General features: G+C 58.6%; 7 protein-coding genes across 7 annotated transcripts; 4 read left to right on the plus strand and 3 right to left on the minus strand.

Annotated features, from left to right (window-relative positions):
* Nucleotides 1-62: 62 nt before the first annotated feature.
* C7974DRAFT_439970 (uncharacterized protein) lies at nucleotides 63-2,857 on the minus strand (the record flags this gene model as incomplete). The annotated part of the gene is made up of 4 exons (XM_046145306.1): nucleotides 63-1,131; nucleotides 1,181-1,576; nucleotides 1,627-2,262; nucleotides 2,849-2,857. The coding sequence occupies 4 exons, from the start codon at nucleotides 2,855-2,857 to the stop codon at nucleotides 421-423; spliced, it is 1,752 nt and encodes a 583-aa protein (XP_046003302.1). The 3' UTR covers nucleotides 63-420.
* On the plus strand, nucleotides 2,809-3,862 carry C7974DRAFT_383794 (uncharacterized protein). The gene is made up of 2 exons (XM_046140798.1): nucleotides 2,809-3,408; nucleotides 3,466-3,862. The coding sequence occupies exons 1-2, from the start codon at nucleotides 3,155-3,157 to the stop codon at nucleotides 3,755-3,757; spliced, it is 546 nt and encodes a 181-aa protein (XP_046003303.1). The 5' UTR covers nucleotides 2,809-3,154; the 3' UTR covers nucleotides 3,758-3,862.
* A 41-nt stretch (nucleotides 3,863-3,903) lies between these two features.
* On the plus strand, nucleotides 3,904-6,668 carry C7974DRAFT_326155 (PAB-dependent poly(A)-specific ribonuclease subunit PAN3). Its single transcript, XM_046138980.1, has 3 exons — nucleotides 3,904-4,571; nucleotides 4,643-4,731; nucleotides 4,834-6,668. The coding sequence occupies exons 1-3, from the start codon at nucleotides 4,244-4,246 to the stop codon at nucleotides 6,391-6,393; spliced, it is 1,977 nt and encodes a 658-aa protein (XP_046003304.1). The 5' UTR covers nucleotides 3,904-4,243; the 3' UTR covers nucleotides 6,394-6,668.
* Nucleotides 6,639-8,932, minus strand: C7974DRAFT_468164 (UBX domain-containing protein). The gene has a single exon (XM_046146388.1). It carries the CDS (start codon nucleotides 8,629-8,631, stop codon nucleotides 7,054-7,056), a length of 1,578 nt encoding a protein of 525 aa, XP_046003305.1. The 5' UTR covers nucleotides 8,632-8,932; the 3' UTR covers nucleotides 6,639-7,053.
* Nucleotides 8,933-9,813: 881 nt separating this feature from the next.
* On the minus strand, nucleotides 9,814-12,523 carry C7974DRAFT_408229 (uncharacterized protein; the record flags this gene model as incomplete). The annotated part of the gene is made up of 5 exons (XM_046143312.1): nucleotides 9,814-11,921; nucleotides 11,970-12,138; nucleotides 12,184-12,310; nucleotides 12,356-12,439; nucleotides 12,486-12,523. The coding sequence occupies 5 exons, from the start codon at nucleotides 12,521-12,523 to the stop codon at nucleotides 9,814-9,816; spliced, it is 2,526 nt and encodes an 841-aa protein (XP_046003306.1).
* A 433-nt stretch (nucleotides 12,524-12,956) lies between these two features.
* On the plus strand, nucleotides 12,957-13,898 carry C7974DRAFT_430321 (uncharacterized protein; the record flags this gene model as incomplete). The annotated part of the gene is made up of 2 exons (XM_046144689.1): nucleotides 12,957-13,289; nucleotides 13,410-13,898. 2 exons carry the CDS (start codon nucleotides 12,957-12,959, stop codon nucleotides 13,896-13,898), a joined length of 822 nt encoding a protein of 273 aa, XP_046003307.1.
* Nucleotides 13,899-14,114: 216 nt separating this feature from the next.
* On the plus strand, nucleotides 14,115-16,458 carry C7974DRAFT_23123 (uncharacterized protein). Its single transcript, XM_046137380.1, has one exon. The coding sequence runs from the start codon at nucleotides 14,332-14,334 to the stop codon at nucleotides 15,991-15,993; it is 1,662 nt and encodes a 553-aa protein (XP_046003308.1). The 5' UTR covers nucleotides 14,115-14,331; the 3' UTR covers nucleotides 15,994-16,458.
* The last annotated feature ends 52 nt before the right edge of the window (nucleotides 16,459-16,510 follow it).

A 16,510-nucleotide genomic window follows, 5' to 3' on the forward strand; every position in this document is an offset into this window, starting at 1 on the left:
TGAATCACTCCGTTGTAGCGCGTACACTCTGTTTAGTATTGCTTCCATAAGATCATTGATCTGGACCGACTATACGATGCATGCACATTGATATCTAGTGCTACGATGTAAGGTGGATTGTGTACTGCGACTAGGTACACCCGACCAGCCACTTGCTACATTTGTAGGATCCAACCCGTCGTTACTGCAGCTGAGAAGTCGCAGACCTACTACTGAATAACTCCAATGAAGCGCTTACAATTCAATATCAAAGGGACCTCCTAAGATTCTCGTTCCGTTCTGCCTGATGCTGCGTTCCACCAAATGGCCGGTCAGACGACCCTGGGTGACAGAATATTGATGTAGCAAAGCTGCGTATGCCCCATGATCCAGTGGGCGACCATAGAGACTACAAGACGGGGTAGTGGGCATCAAGCCGTCTCACTCGGCCTTCGGGGTCTTCATTGCGACTGCCGCCGCGCGATAGTCAGTCATTTGTTGGATGTCTGCCTCGATGTCTTTGATGAGAGAGGTCAGTTCGGCTCGTCTGAGCTTGATGATGTCTCTCTCCCGCCTGCCCTTTGTGACAAGTGCTTGGTAGTAAGTCTGCTTGGCGTCACGATATGCGCGGAGCTTCTTCTTTTTGTCATCCTGTAGCGCTGGTTTGGTTGCGGGCGTAGCGCTTTTCAGAGCGGCGGTGGCTGCGTTTGCGGCTTGTTCTGCTGTGTCTAGTGCAGTCTTGGCTTGAGACAAGGCGTTCTTGTCGTCGGGAAGTTGTTTGATGAGTTTGTTTGACTCTTCTGTTCTCGCGTCGATTGCTGCTTGGCGTTTTGTGTCATCTTTGAGTGCTTCCTCGTCGGTGATACGTTTCATGGCTGTCTGTAGGTCGACCAAGTGCGCCTTGTATTTAGGAGTTGCGAAATCGGCCTGCTCGATAATCCACTTGGTGCCACTCTCTGTGACTTTCTGGAGCTGTGCAGTCATGAATTCAACCCATAGCGCGGGTAAATCAACTGCTTTGCCCTTAACGTCTGTTACGTCTTCTCCGGTGATAGCCTTAAAGTTGCCAAATTCGGTTTTTATGTTTTTGACCGTGTCCTGGAGCCTCTGTTCCACATCAGGGTCGTTCATGTAGTTGTGGACACCTAGGACCTGGTTCTGTTTAGATTTGCTGACGTTTGAAAAGAAGCTTGTCACTCACAGATCGCAAACCAGCCAGATGCATATTCGACGGAATGGAACCGTCCGCTGCATCTTTTGCAACGCTCTGCCATTTATCCTTGTCATTAGGACTTACGTGGGCCCATAGCTTTGCCTTTATCGAGTTGACGCCCTGTTCACAGAGAACGAAATCGGCGGTATTACTCTTGGAGCCCATAGCTTCGAAGACGAGGTCGTTAAGCGAAGAGAGGGGGTCCTTGGGACTATAGCCTGTGAAGGGTGTGGGACGACTCGAGATCTTCTGTTGCACCTGTACATTGTCTGTGTTCCAATGCTTGGTGAAGAAGTTGATATCTACATGCTTAGAAAGCGTCTTCACACCCTTCACCTTCTTAGCCCGGATGGCGGCCTTGATGAACAACATAATGCTTTGAAGCTTGAAAAATCAGCGCATGAAGAATGATGCTGTCGTATTCCGGTACATACCTCCACAATGTGCTCCACAATGTACGTGCTGGGCTTGGTACGGGATGGAACAGTAGTAAACTTCTTGAAATTGGCGTCGCGCACATTGTCAGTGGCAAAATCGAGGATGACTTTGGGACTGCCAGCTGGAAACAGTTTCGCTTCAAGAGGATAGGGTAAGGATGTCATCATCATGGTCGGGGTACCACCGCCAACTACAACCGAGTATGTCCGTGGCGACGACCGCTTGTCAAGCTCTTTGGCTATCGAGTCGTTGATGCCATCGATGCTGCGTTCTCCAAGTGCGTCGACATAATCCTCGACTTCGGTGTCACAGTCAAACGCAGGAAGATTGCATATATTGTAGGCTTTTGTGGGACGCGGTTCTTTGACGAAAGGTAGAGGCTTGGTAGTTGGTGCCGTTGACGGACTCGATGATCTCGATAGACCGATGTTTGGCGAGGGCTTAACTACTGATGGAGTGGGTTCCGGCTTTGTTGGTACACTTCCGGGTTTCGTAGGCTTCGCCTTGTTTGGCAGTGGTTTCGCGGGCGTCGATTTAGCCCTGACTTCCAAAGCGACGTGACCCCCAGGAAGATCATCACTGTATAACGAATGTGGCCAATGATCCACGGCTTGTACTTTACTATTTCCCCTCTGTTAGCAGGGGTGAGTTGAGGGATAAATGTCGACTTACCGAGCAGATGGTACCGCGAGAGCGTGGATGACGTCTAAGTAATTGAAGAGAAGAGCAAAAACCTAAATTGAAAAATAACGCATTGTGGTATGTCGCTGCAGCTACCAGGACCGGCCTAGTATAAACAAGCGGTGATAGCAAAGGAAATGGTGTGATTTTAGAACTACACTGCTCAAGGGATGGATGATTTTAAAGCAGTTTTATGATAGGGAAACAGATGGCCTGTCGAAGGTCTGGAGGAGCTGCATGTTGTTTCTCACGGATGCCGCCGGCCAGGTTGTGACCAGTGTTCGGACTTGTCGCTCCTGAGTACGGCGCAGTCTGTTAGAGCCCAGAAACCCTGTGATTTCACCAATTGTCGATTTTTAAACTCGAGTAGCAGATGCGCCTTATAGACGCAGTGGTGCGCGACTTTGACTTTGGAGTAAGCCTTGCACTTTTCCATGCTTACGGTATGATTGTAAGGTGTAAAGGACAAATAGAGCTCAAGGCAAAGGAGACGAGAAGCACACTGCTCGAGTTGCTCGAGTGTCTGCTGCGCCGTACCGGTGTCATGAAGAAGGAGTGTGGAACATGCGGAGCTGCAGTTTCATTGGTCGGACAACATGGGCCAATCAGAGCTGAGGATGAAAGGAAGCATGGGCTGTGGGGACGAGCAGATCGGAGTCCGAACAGACAGGTCTGCGACAGCGCTGGGCCACATTTGACTGTGCCGCAATGCAGCAGTCCTTAGATCCCTTTTGACTTTACCTTCGGATCTCACCTGGTATCATTTAAACCCAGCCTACATTATTGAATTTCTCGTCTTCGATATTCATCTATTCGCACTTCAGCCATTGCCATACCCGCACCATGGCTACATTTTGCACGGCCAACGAAAGCATCCGCAATCGCTTGGAGGGTGAGCCAGGATCCAAGTGGGGCTTCGTTATCTTTCGGTGCACATACAAGTCGGACGACAAGTGGAGGCTGTTCATGGAGTACTTCAAGACGATGGTGCAGGCGAAGCTGGCGAGGGAAGAGCTGAGCGATTGCTTCAGCCATCTCGACTGGTCTGTGCAGGAGGATCCAGGGTACGAGGGCATGCAGATTGATGAAATACGAACGTAAGCACTCCAAGCAGTCGGGCATGGTCGAGATTGTGTTGCTGACACGGACGGCAGGAAATTTCAGCAATGGATTGCGTCAGGTGCAGAGAGAGACGATGGATCGGCGCGGTTCATGGCATGCCTCCGTGTTGACGAGATAGACGTCGACAGCGTGGTGCAGATAGACCAGCCCCCTGAGACTGGTGATCCGCGCGGCTGGATGTCGCTCGACCTGGTCTCGATACACGAAGAGGAGGACTTCGTGTCGGTCGGCATCGGGTACCTGCTGCCCCGGGCGTATCTGCTGATCGAAGACCCGGGGTGGTGGGTGGTGTACCGCGAAGACGGGGACGTGTCGCTGCCGTGAGTGTAGTATAGTATAGACAATGAGAGAGGGGTGGGCAGAGTACCATCATGTTGATAATGAGAAAAGCGGGGCGCCAAGGCCATGCAGGGCTCCGCGGCATCCAGCAGCTATCCGCCGCCGTCACGTCGCCTCTCTCTGCACCCGGCCCGCCGTCGCTGGAGAGGCCCCCGCTGCTGCACCGACTCTCTGACGCGCGCAGGACCTCTGCCCAGCGAGGGACCGCTGCCCACCATTCAGCCGCCGCCGCAGCCCGGCGCTGTGTCGCACCCAGCGCTCCCTCCTGCGCCCGCCCGCGCGCCCGCGCCACATGCGAGAGCCGCCGGCCCCTCGAGCTCGTCTGCCCCCGCGCCCGCCCCGAAGCCCGCGCGCAGCTCGCGCCGCCCCAAGCCGAGCAAGACGGCCGCCCGATGGAGTGACGCCGCCGCCCTGCCCCCGCCTGCCCTCACCGCACACGCGCCCGCCGCCGCCGCCGCCGCCCCGCGATCAATGGCAACGGCCTTTGGCGCTCCCTCGGGCGACTCGCGACGGGGCGTGCCGTCTCCGCGCCCCAAGGGTCGCGAGGCCAAGAACACCTTCTGCCGCAACGTGACCATCTACGGCCACTGCCGCTACGAGAACACGTGCCCGTACATCCACGACCACGCGAAGCTGCCCGCCGCCGAGAACCCCAAGAAGCGCTTCAACGTCGACTCGCCCGCCTTCACCCCGCTGCAGCCCGCCACCAATGGCCAGGCCACCCCCGCCGCCCGCAGCGCCGCCATCTCGCCCAAGGCCGCCAGCGCCGCCGTCTTCACCCCCAAGTCGCAGCGCTCCAGTACGTGCGCCCGCAGCCTTGACTGCCCTGCCTGCCCTGCCTGCCCGCCGCCTCCATGCTGACTGTCGCAGCCGTAAGCACCCCCAGCCTGCACACCAAGGAGCCCTCGACCGAGTGGCAGGCCCAGGACTTTCACGACTTTGTGCCGCAGTCGTTTGAGGTACGTCCACGACCACTCTACTACAGACAAGAGCACCCAATCCAGCACCCAATCCATTCGCTTCCAGCGCCTCTCCACGTGACCCTACTTACTATCCCCCAGGTCGATCCTGCCTCCTCCCTCAGCTACGACCCCTTCAACCCCTCTCCCGGCATCGCTGCCATCTCCGCCTCCACCCCAGCCATCAACCCCTACGCCCAGGACCCCTCTGGCCTCGCCAGTGCCTCCTATTACCAGAACGCGAATGCCTTCCAAGCCTCGCCCGCGTACCACCTCTACTGGCCAGTGGGCCCCCAGCCCACCGGGCTGCTCGCATACCAGCGCACCGCCCACGATTTCTTCATTCCTGACAGTCTCCGGGAAGACCTGCAGAAAAAATCCGAGATCGCCCGTCAGATCCTCTCCAACGGCTCCCTCCCCCACATCGAGCAGTACCACTCTCTCTTCTGCCTCGACACGTCTCCACAAAGAAACAACGCTCCCTTTGGCTATGCGAGCTGGATCTACAAGGCCGTTTCCAGCAAGGATGGCAAGACGTATGCCTTGCGCCGTCTCGAGAACTTTCGCCTGACCAACGAAACCGCAATGCGTTCTTTCCAGCCCTGGAAGAGGATTTTGAACGGCAGCGTCGTCACAACCCACGAAGCCTTCACCACCAGAGCCTTCGGCGACAGCTCGTTGATCATGGTGTCCGACTACCACCCAAACGCCAAATCGCTCGCAGACGAGCATTTCAAGCCGGTGCCACGTTACCACGGCAGGCAGGCAGCATCATCACACGTCTCAGAACAGACGCTGTGGGGCTACCTCGTCCAGATCGGCTCAGCCCTCAAAGCGATACATGGTGCAGGTCTGGCTGCAAGGCTGATTACCCCGTCGAAGATACTCCTGACCTCCAAGAACCGCATACGACTCAATGCGTGCGGCATCATGGACGTGGTGCAATTCGAAAACGTGCGGCCGATAGCCGAGGCCCAAGCCGATGACCTTCTCCAGCTGGGCCGACTGATTTTGTGCATAGCTAACAACAACCCGACAGCTCATGTGAACATGCAAAAGTCCATGGACTATGTGTCAAGAAGCTACACCGGTCGATTGAAAGAATGCATTCAGTATCTCCTCAGCCCGCAACCCCAAACAGGTGCCGCTGCCTCGCCCTCCTCTCCGGTCGTGCTGAAGGACATCGACACTTTCCTGGGTGGCATTGCCGACCAGTTTGCGTCAGTCTTCGACTCGGAGCTCCACGCACAGGACACGCTTACCAATACTCTTGGCCGCGAGCTGGAGTCGAGTCGCATCGCCCGCTTGCTCATCAAGCTCAACATGATCAACGAGCGTCCGGAGCTTGACGCCTCCCAGCACGTGCCCGGCAGCGCCACCGCCAATCCGTCGTCGGGATGGGCAGAGACAGGCGAGCGATATTATCTCAAGCTCTTCCGCGACTATGTCTTCCACCAGGTCGACGCGAACGGCCACCCCGTCACCGACCTGGCGCACGTGCTCGACTGCCTGAACAAGCTGGACGCCGGCGCCGACGAGAAAATCATGCTGACGAGCCGCGACGAGCAAAACGTGCTCATCGTGAGCTACCGCGAGGTCAAGCGGGGGCTGGAATCGGCGTTCCAGGACCTGGTCCGCGCGGGACGCGTCAGCAAGAACTAGACATGATGACGTGCCGATGATTGACTTGCGTTTGTGTGAAGTTCGGGAATGCGAACAAACAAGGGGAATACGAACAAACAAGGGTCTGAAAATGCCTGGAACGGACAGGAGAAATAAATGTAGAGCGCGTGTTGTATTGCTGATTCGGGGACGGCAGCGGGGAGACCAGAGACGTTGGTGCGATGTTGATGCACGGCGGCGGTGTTGGGAATAAGTAGACCAGACGAGAGTAGAGTAGAGCACATCCATACGCTATCAATAATGCTTCACATTCACGGCCACTTCCTGTCGGTTCTAAGGACACAGTTGTCTATGGAGATTGTTCAGTACTCTTCCCAGTACTCTTGCTTAATACTCTTGCTAGTACTCTTGCCTAGTAACTCTCGCCTAGTACTTTTGCCTAGTACTCTTGCCTATCACTCTTGCCCGGTAACTCTCGCCCATGTACTCTCGCCCACTAGACGCCGTTCCTGCCGTGCTGCAGCAGTACATGACCGACAAAGCAGAAGCAGGCGCAGAAGCAGAAGCAGAAGCACACCCAGTCCCCCACGCTAAGACAGCAGACCAAACGCCACAATGCATCGTCTCCAATTACCCCCTCTCCAGCCCAATTTCCTATCGTCAGAACCCCCTCTCTTTCTTCAGTCAGCGGGTACCCGCCTACCCCTCCTCGTCCTCGTCCTCACTCTCGTCCTCCCCGCCCACCCGCTCCACAATCAGATTCCCGCTGCGGCCAACGCGCTCGCGCACCGTCCCGCCCGCACCGAGATCCAGCACCGCGCGCGGCAGCGGCGAGACGAGGCGGAACGCGTACACGTGCTCGAAGTCGGCGGGGGGCGCATCGACAGCGTCTGCGTCTGCGTCTGCGTCTCCCGGCGCCACGAGATCGTGGCACTCGACATAGGCATACAGCTCCTCGATGCCCGCGGCGCCGTCGAAGCGGCGTACCACGCGCTCCGCACTGGGGAGCCGCAGCGAGATGCGCACCGCCTCTTTGTCGTCGGCGGGGGGCTCCGGGCGCAGGCGTGCGGCGCGCCACTTGCGCCACTGGAGGAGCTTGCGCGCGTGTTGCTCGGCGGCGTCTTGCGCGGCGCGGGCGGCTTGTTCGGCGGCGGCGGCGGCAGCGGCGGCTTCCTGTGCTTGGCGCTTGCGGGCGCGGTCCGTGGCCAGGCTGCGCTCGTAGGCGGAGTCTTGCTGCTCGCGGATGTTGCGGGTGGCGCTCTGTTCGGCGCGCTGGGCGCGGACGCGGGACAGGGCTGTGGCGTGGGCGGCCATGGCGGTGCGCAGTTTGGCGAGGTAGGGGGCCGGGGCCAGGGGGCCGGCGAGGCGGGCGGCGATGCCCATGGCGCTGGCGCTGACGGAGGGGGTGTGGACGATGAGCCCGCTGAAGGGGAATTTGGTGCAGTTGAGCGCGGAGCTGACGGCGTAGGCTTCGGCGTCGGTAACGCTGCCAGCCCACAAGAGCATGTTGTTTGCGGGATCGCGCAGGAAGGCGACGACGGAGGGGTGGAGCAGGGTGTCGCGGATGAAGGGGCGGGTGAGGTCGTGCTCGGGGGAGACGAGCACGACGAGGAGGAATTTGAGGTCCTTCTTGGCGACGTCGAAGGCGGAGGCGTAGCCGCCGTCGTGGAAGGGGAGGTCGTTGGGCCCGTACTCCTCCTCGAACTCGCGGATGAAGCGCGCAGCCGTGTCGCGCGGGTTCAGTGGCCGGCGCCCTGCGCTGCGCTGCGACGGCGGCTGGCGGATGTTGCTTGCGGTCAGGCGGCCCCAGGCGCGCGGGACAAAGGGGAACAGATAGCCCATGAAGCGGAAGTAGCGCGCTATCACCGAGTAGAGCAGGCTGACGGGCGCCCAGAGCAGTGTGAAGACGAGCGGGGCCTGCGTGTTGACCTGGCTCTCGGGCTGCGGGACCACGCGCGGCGCTGGCTCAACGCGCACCCGCCGCCCGCTTGTGGATGACCGCGGGCTTCCGAAGCCATTCATGAGGTTCTCTGCCCGGCGGGTGTCTGCAGGCGGCGCGGCGGCGGCAGCGGCAGCAGCAGCGGCAGCAGCAGCGGCGACGGGGTCCTCGGCCGGCTCGCCGTCGAAGAAGCGCGCGATGGCGATCTGCACATTCCACTGGCATCGCTGGAGCAGCGGGACGGCGTCTTTCAGCTCTTGATCCGTGACGGCGGTGAATTGCTGCAGCGCAAGCTGCTGGTCTTCAGCCAACGCCGCGATGTCGACTTCGTCCGCCATGGTGGGGAATGCGGGTTGGTCGCGACACCCTTCTTTTGGAAGGGTTGTGGTTGAAACTACGCCAGTGCGGTGCGAGAAGACGTTGCGTGGCGGAAGTTCGGAAAGGACAGTGTGTTCGTTATGGATTGCGTGGTTGTTTGCCTGGCCTCAACGTCACTGGTCGTGCTCACAGCTGAGCTGCTAGTGAGGCTCACCTCGGCCCGCCACGCGACGCTAGCCCGAATGCGACCACCCGATGTCTGGGGAAGTGAACGCCGCTCAACATGCTGTCGTGTATGCGCCGATCTTCGCTCCTTGAGGCTGGACGGCGGTGCTTTGTTCCTCTGTCAAACAGCCTGGTCAGTCTCACCCGCGCTTGTCGCATTCGCTGTAGCACTCGCTGCGCACTCGTGGCCGCCTGAGACTCCATTCCTGCGCTGTGTGCAGCCTAGCGATCTATCATGTCTCGTAGACCCTGTTGACGAGACGGCAGTTGCCCTGAGGGAGACGACTGTTTCCCCGCAACGCCCTTGTGTAACAACATGCGTCTCCGAGTCAATCGGGAAACCCCAGGGCACAGCAGCTGCAGCTGTTATCTTCGCTTACCGCATCCACTCTTGACAGGTACCGATGACCAGGACAGGCGCTGAGGTAGCGTTTTGACGTTGCTTCTGTGTAAGCGTTGAGCTCGGTGGCTTTCTCTTCACGCACGAAACGGGTAGGCACATCACAATGCAGGTGGGTCCCAGTAAACATGGTCGCAGAACTCCAAGTCGTGTTGACTATAACATCAAAGCATAAAAAGCTGCATGCCATCCAACCGTGCCAACCAAGGACCGATGAATACAGGTGCAGGGTTCCAAGAACCTCGAAAGTAATATCTCAAGCAATGCCATGCCGATGTGCCTCGATAATGGCCGGCAATGATAGCCCACGCCGTTGTTGATTAAAGCAATGTGAAAGGACAGTAGTGCCAATGTCGCAATATCCTTCAAAGGGCTACTGAGGCGTCACCAGGCCCGAGTGAAGTATCACGTCTGGCGTGCATCAGGCAGACGGCGTTGACTAGAGTCAATTCCACAGGGTCGCTCGAACGTACAGGTGCCCACAGAGCCCTCGAAGGTGGCGGGTAATGGCGTCAGTACATGGTCGTTGACGGAAAAACGATAACAAGCAGCCAATCAAGGCCACCGGTCACTTCGATCAACCGCCCTGGCCGTTCGGAGGTGTGCGACCCCAGGAGCTCTGAGCCTTGTCCTGGTAGGAGCTGAACATCAAGGGGCTAGCCATATGCACATTCTGGGCATAGCTGTTCTGGAAGCCATTGTAGCTGCTGCCAGAGAACGACCCCCAAGTACCGGTGCTCAGATTTGGGTTTCCCCAAGTCGCGCCGTTTCCAAGCCCACCACTAATGGGCCGGGAAGCCCTGGCAGCTGTCGGAGTCGTGGCGTCGGTGCTCAGTTGCGACGTGGCAGATCCAGTGCGGACGTGGCCCGGGAAGCCCGAGGCGACGCCGTTCATCGGTGATCGAGACCCAAATCCATTTCCGTTCATCATCGCTGGCGAGGAGGGATTGGGCGAGCCGTGCACACCTGTAGACCAGATCGAATTCTGATTCCACTGACCGTCAGGGAGGGAGGGCAAGTGCACAGGCCCGCGCATCGATGAAGTGGAGCCCGACCTTTGCATCGAAGCTGAGAGCAAAGCAGCACCTGGAGAAGGAGACAAGGGCTTGTAGTTCTTGACAGAGTTCACCAGGTCGCTGATGGAGAACGGCGCAGGGGCATAAGTGTTATCGTTGACCACTGCCGTGTCCTCGAAAGTCTGTTCAGGGGGTGTTGGCGGCATGTCCTCATCTTCCTCGGGCAGGGGGTCCAAACCATCATCAGCGCCAACTAGATCATCGACCATTGAGCGCATTGCCGTGTCCTTAGCAACGGTGGTGGATGCAGACTCGGATGGCGCAACACTGAACGACTTCTGGTCGTCAGGAATGGGCGCGCTTGGAGGGAACAGCGGCATTTCTACAGTTCGTGGTGAGAGGACAGGTGAGCCGTCTGCGCGGGTGTTGGGGCTTGCAAGCAGCTCGGATGGAAGGCCGGCTTCGCGGTAGATGAAGCGAGTACCAGCCAGGTCTAAAGGCGCCTCTGCGTTCTGTGTCAGGAGCAGTCCGTCAATCAGCAAGTCCTTGATGCGCATGAGCATCTCCACATTGGGATGATTTCGCTCGACGTCTGTCCACTTTGACTTCAGAGCCTCGCCATTGTACCACACCTTGATGGTGTCGGGTGACATCAGTGGCTGGAAGCCAAGCGTATCGGTGTCTTCTTCCAGCATGTAATTCTCCTTTGGCAGCTGGTCGACCGGGAAGCTCGAGGTCAAGAGAGTCAAAGTCGCGGCGTACGCCTTCCAAAGCTCCTGCACATCGACGGTAGTCAGGGTGTCGGCGATGTTAGCGTTGAGTACCTGCCAATAGCGCGCGAACCAGGTGCTGTAGAGACGAAGGCCGGGGAGGATGCGGCGGGCAACGGCGGTGATCTTATCGGACAGCTGTCGTGCGTTGTCGCCGTTTTGGTGAGTGCCTTCGTCGGCCTCGGAGAGACGCTCGAGCTCGGGCTGCAGTACCTGCAGTAGGATGAAGAAGGTCTTGACGTTCAGTCGGAGGAAGTAGAAATATGTGCGCATGATGTGCTCGGGCGGGTTCGCGGTCTGCATCTGTACGGTGGCGAAGTACTCGGCTGCAAGATTGATGAGTATGATCTTGGGCAGGATCGAGTCTAGAGGGCGTTCCTTCAGCTCGATGGCGAGGTGGCTGAGCACTTCTCCTTCCAGCTCGTCGTGCGCGGCAAACTCCTCGCCTTTGTAGATCTTGCTGTGCAGTCTCACAAACCAGGCCACGAGCGCGCGGCCCGTGTTGCCGTCGGCGGATTTGTGGTTGTTGATCAGCTGGCCCTTCTCCCAGGCCGCGATGATGCGCTTGAACTCGGTCTCCAGGTTGGACTTGGCCTGCGGGTAGGGCAGCTTGCACGCGAGCGAGCGGTAGAGGTGGTACACGGAGCGGAAGTGGTCGCCATCTTCGCGCGAGACGACGGCCAGCTGGTTGTGCGCGTGGCCCGAGTCGGGGTAGATTTCGGCGGCGAGGTCGTAGTAGCCTTTTGCCGGGCCCCAGTTGCGCTCTTTGTCCTTGTCGACGAGCTCGGTTTCGCGGTAGCGGGAGAGGTCGCCGAGGTGGATCAGCGTCTGGTGGCACGACTGGAAGACGGTGTTTCGGAGGGCGGCGGGAATGCGCGGGCGCGGCGGAGTCTTGGAAGCTGGGGCGTGTGAGCAGGCGTGGTGCATGTCGGGAGCGGGCGGCATACCGTCGTCCTTCCACTTCTGGGCGATCTTGCGCAGCTCCGGGATGCCGTCGACGTGGGCGTCGAGGTTGAGGATGTACTGGCGGTAGTAGCGCTGGCTGGCCTTGATGAAGTGCAGGTAGTGCTTCTGGAACTTGCGGATCTCGACGACATGGTCCTTGGAGCGGCGGAGCTGTGCTGGGTTAGCCGGCGCACTGCGGGCGGGGGGGCCACGCACAATGCGATGCTCCTGGCGGAAGACGGTGTTGACGCGCAGATGGGCGGCCCACAGCTTCTGCTCGACGTCGGCGGCGGCGGCGTGTTCAAAATCGGCAAAGGTCAGGGCGTCGCAGGCGGCGCGGTACCTGTCGTCGTCAGCAAACGTCGCGGGCGGTCACGGGACGGCGCACTCTTGCAGCACGGCGGCGAGCTCTGCACACGAGGCCTGGCGCTCGGCGCGCTGGGCCAGTTCCTGCGCGATGGCCGTGACGCGCCTGTCTGCTGTCAGCACCGTGCGGGCTCTGCGCCGGGTGGGCGCACCTGTCGAGCTGCTCAGCGGTGGCAGCGGGGGCGGCCATGCCGTCCTGGATGCGCCGACGGAATGCGTAGGTGACCCCACGGTCGGCCGGGAGGTCAGACGAAGGCACGGAGCACGGGTTGGCGGGCGCAGTGGCGGGCGTGTTCCATTGAGAGGCCGTGGTGTGCCCTGGTGCGCGGACAGGCAGCGAGCGGGAGGGCGGCGGCGGCGAGCGCGCGGCGGAGCGGGCGGCGAGGGCGGTGCGATCTTCGGGAGCCTGTGAGTCGAGAAGTCGAGAAGTCGAGAAGTCGTTGGGTGCGGTCCGGCCAGGGTTCACAGAGCCCCACTTGCTCGTCCCGCAGCACGCCTCGCAGCCTTCACCGTCCGCACATCGCGCTGGCGCTGCGTCTGAGGGACGCCCTGACAGGTACTGCCCTCTTTCGTAGCCTCCCCGGGCAGCCTCTGTCCCTCTGGACAGCCTCTGTCCGCACGTGATGGGAGTCAAACGCTCACACCGCGACTCGTCGTCGTCTACAGAAGATCCCAGCACCTTCTCGCGCGAGCAGTCTGCTGATGTCAAGCTGGTGCACCTGGACTCCGAGTCTGCTGCCTCTGCACCGCCAGCCGTCATGAAGTGCCTTCTGCCCCCGCACGAGCCCGTTGCCTTTGCGTCCTTTGAGGAGTATGACGTGCACTACCAGAAGACCCACATGAACAGGTGCTCCGAGTGCCAGAAGAACTTCCCCGACGAGCACATTCTGCATCTGCACATCGCAGAGAACCATGACCCCTTCAATGCTGCTAGAAGAGAGCGGGGTGAGCAGACGGTAGGTCCATCGACTTTGCACGTGTCCATGCTCCCGGGCCGAGGAGAGGCAACCGCGTGTCGCCACACTGTCCTCGACATAGCTCGCACCAGCAGTAACAAGGAGCTGACTGGCTTGCAGTACGCCTGTCTCGTCTCAACCTGTGAACGTCTGTGCAGCACGGCCCCCAAGCGTCGCATGCATTGCATTGACAAGCACCAGTTCCCCAAGAACTATGACTTCTTCATCATCAATGACGGCATCGACCGCAGAAACAGCATGTTGCGGCAAACTCACCGCAGAAGATCAAGCACGATGAATTCCATGCCCTCAGAGCCGAGAGCGCAGTCTTCTGCTGGTGCTACTGCTGAGGCCATGGACGTGGTTCAGCCCGACGAAACAGAACAGGTAGACAGCCAGCAGCAGCGGGAACGCAGATCCTCACACGTTAAGCTGCGAGGCCGTGGAGGCTTCAGCCATCCCCAAGGACGAGGCCATCAAGCGGTGCAGAACTCAGCCACGCTGAGTGCTGATCCTGTCGACAAGTTGGCCTCCAGCATGTCAGCACTGCACTTCATTCCTCATAGCGTACGGATGACCAGAGGCACAGGGCGTGGAAGAGGTGGGTGATGGACCACGGATTAATAACACCTTTGTGTGTTGAGCGACGTGCCCTCGTCCGCATCACTGTTGGATAGGAGACCCGAGGGTCGTAGATGGTTGCCCCATGGACCCTTCCTTGTTCGTTCAAGCAGCACATTCCTACGTCTCTTAGGTGAAGCCACCACGTGTCAACGTTAACATTCCACACGGGAGCCTTGCCCGGCCAGTCAGTATCCTCAAACAAAACAATTTTCTGAGCAATCCTTTGCAATCTGTCGTATCGCGGGCCGCGGTACGTTACCCAGGGTGTCTACTGACGAACCATGATACTCATCCATAGTTTCTACACCATAATGTTGTTCACATGGTGGCTGCGCACGTTGCGCTATTATTCCATGGGCGACGTCTCGATCCTCTAAACAATTCGAAGTTTCACGGTGAAAGATACTAGTCTGTTACCATGTCACGCGACAACCGATTGTTGACGCTGCTCGTCACCCTCGCCACTTGCCTGCACACGGTCAAACTCCACATCTACATGCTATGGCTCACGATGATCTTGCAGAAGCCAGCCATAGCTCGCCGCACTATCGCCATCGAACTACTTCGTCGGTCGGACCAGATAAAGAGTCATAGGCGCCGCGCGCCGTCTACCACTGCGACGCAGTTCCGTTTCGCGCACCCCCTACAGCGAAGTCCGCCAGCTAAACAGACTTGGTCTCATGCGAAGAGTCACTGGATGGCTAAATCTACGGCGAGAGGGCGGAGTCTGCTGCACGAGCAGGTGGCGATCGAGGTACCGTCAGCAAGCTTCCTGGCTGCGTCGCAAAATATTGACAGCTCCCTTCGACCAAGTGGATTTGGATCATACGACACCCCCGGGGTCAGTGCATCCCTGAAGCTGAGTTGGTCTGAGTCGGCACCTTGGTCCATTCCTCGGGACGTCCTCACCCCTGCTTTTTCTGAAGGCGTACAAGACTCTGACACTCCAGGACGACAAGGAAAGCGCCAAAGAAGAGTGGTGTCCCTTGACACAAGTCCCCAGCTCGCGTCACCAATTTCACCTTTTTTGGAGAGTGCCAGGCCGTCATACGCACGTGGAGGCAGTGCGCACGAGCGCCTTTCTAGGCCAGCGAGGCACCAGCACCTACTGAGACGAGAACGAGTGTCAACGAGCGACTCTTACTACACACTACCGCTTTCCGACATCGATTCTGCAGGTTCTGATGCCACACATGCAGAGGCGAAACATTCGCCTTACCCGCAAATTCGTACTCAAACTGATGCAACAGAAGGCGCACAGGATGAGGGCCTTGGCAGCCCAAATGATACCCTAGTAAATAGCACTGATCTGCTCGAAGGACCTATTACAAACAAGCGGTGGTCGAACTATTCGATGGACTCTACGTCGACTACCATACGAAAGCCGTCAACCGCGACGCTTCGAGCGCGAAGCAGACTCAACGGAGGATTGCTCGAATTCAAATCCAACACAGCAGGCCCGAAAACGCCGCTGCCCACTCGCAGACACCGGCGCATGCTCTCTCTGAACCTTCCCATACGCCCGAGCTTCTCCCAGCCCAGTAGCACCCAACGCTCCCAGACCCCAGGATTCGCCTCCACGACACCCACACCGCGCGCCACCGGCGACGTCGCGAGCGCACCCGCTCAAATCGAGTCCGAGCTGCAGTATAAGCAACGCCACATATTCGTCGGCACCGCCTCACTACACCGCTTCCTCGACATTCTCGAAACCTGCTCACCTGACTCAACCACCAAACCCGCGGTCATGAAAGCGTTCACGGCCCTCGCGCACAAGGAACAAATCATGGTGCGCCGCAGCTCTCTCAGCCCTGCGGACTGGAACCTCGTTGCGCGCGTCGCGGCTGACGTGGCTGACTTTGATTACATTGTGCTGGCGCGCGTGCAGCTGGGGTCTATCTCGCTACAGCAATTTGTGGACTCTGTGCCGTTTAATGGCCGTGAAGAGGCGCCGCTTGTGGCGGTCGTAGAGGCGTTCAAGATCGCGAGTCACATGGATGCTGAGGAGGCCCGGAATGTGGGGAGCAAGGCACGCGCGTACAGGAGCCTGCTGGCATCGCTAGGCCAGGCGGCAGAGTAGGTTTACGCAGGGCTCGGCGTTATTCGTGTCGTCGTCTGGACGACTGTTCAAGGCGCGCGGGTTCTCTGTAAATGAGGCTGCTTTCGGGCTTCCCTTTTTTCCTTGTTTGTTGACTTAGACTCCTGCTCCCGTTCGAGCTTTATACCCACTTTGATACCCCCTTACGCAATAATACTCCTTTTACTGCCCGTACCTTTTCAATCCGTTTGCTCTTGATTTACTTTATAGATCTGGTGCTATTGATTACGATCAAGCTCATCCAGTTGGGCATCCACCGAAGGTACATAGATTGATGTCGGTGAAGATCAGCTCGCTGCGATCAGACAGATTTACTCTTCATTGCACCAAGCAACGTTCTGCAAAGATATATTTCGCGAGACGTTTGTGGGGTCGCGGTGCTTGCTGCAGGCGATCGGCTCTTCATCCGTAGCGCCAGCGTAGATCTGCTCAATGCAAACCCCGGCTTTGCGACCGATGATAATCACGCATTCTGACAGCCGGAGAATCGTGATGGAAG

The sequence above is a fragment of the Boeremia exigua genome (assembly GCF_020726555.1).
Source record: "Boeremia exigua strain MPI-SDFR-AT-0100 chromosome Unknown C7974scaffold_1, whole genome shotgun sequence".
Taxonomy (NCBI): Eukaryota; Fungi; Ascomycota; class Dothideomycetes; order Pleosporales; family Didymellaceae; genus Boeremia; species Boeremia exigua.

What these genes read in the sequence shown, in the direction of transcription:
- C7974DRAFT_383794 (XM_046140798.1), top strand. Translation starts at nt 3,155, where the DNA reads ATGGCTACATTTTGCACGGCCAACGAAAGCATCCGCAATCGCTTGGAG. An exon ending in CAGATTGATGAAATACGAAC is followed by an intron (nt 3,409 to 3,465) that starts GTAAGCACTCCA and finishes CACGGACGGCAG; the next exon opens with GAAATTTCAGCAATGGATTG.
- C7974DRAFT_23123 (XM_046137380.1), top strand. Translation starts at nt 14,332, where the DNA reads ATGTCACGCGACAACCGATTGTTGACGCTGCTCGTCACCCTCGCCACT.
- C7974DRAFT_326155 (XM_046138980.1), top strand. Translation starts at nt 4,244, where the DNA reads ATGGCAACGGCCTTTGGCGCTCCCTCGGGCGACTCGCGACGGGGCGTG. An exon ending in CCCCAAGTCGCAGCGCTCCA is followed by an intron (nt 4,572 to 4,642) that starts GTACGTGCGCCC and finishes TGACTGTCGCAG; the next exon opens with CCGTAAGCACCCCCAGCCTG. An exon ending in TTGTGCCGCAGTCGTTTGAG is followed by an intron (nt 4,732 to 4,833) that starts GTACGTCCACGA and finishes ACTATCCCCCAG; the next exon opens with GTCGATCCTGCCTCCTCCCT.
- C7974DRAFT_468164 (XM_046146388.1), bottom strand. Translation starts at nt 8,631, where the DNA reads ATGGCGGACGAAGTCGACATCGCGGCGTTGGCTGAAGACCAGCAGCTT.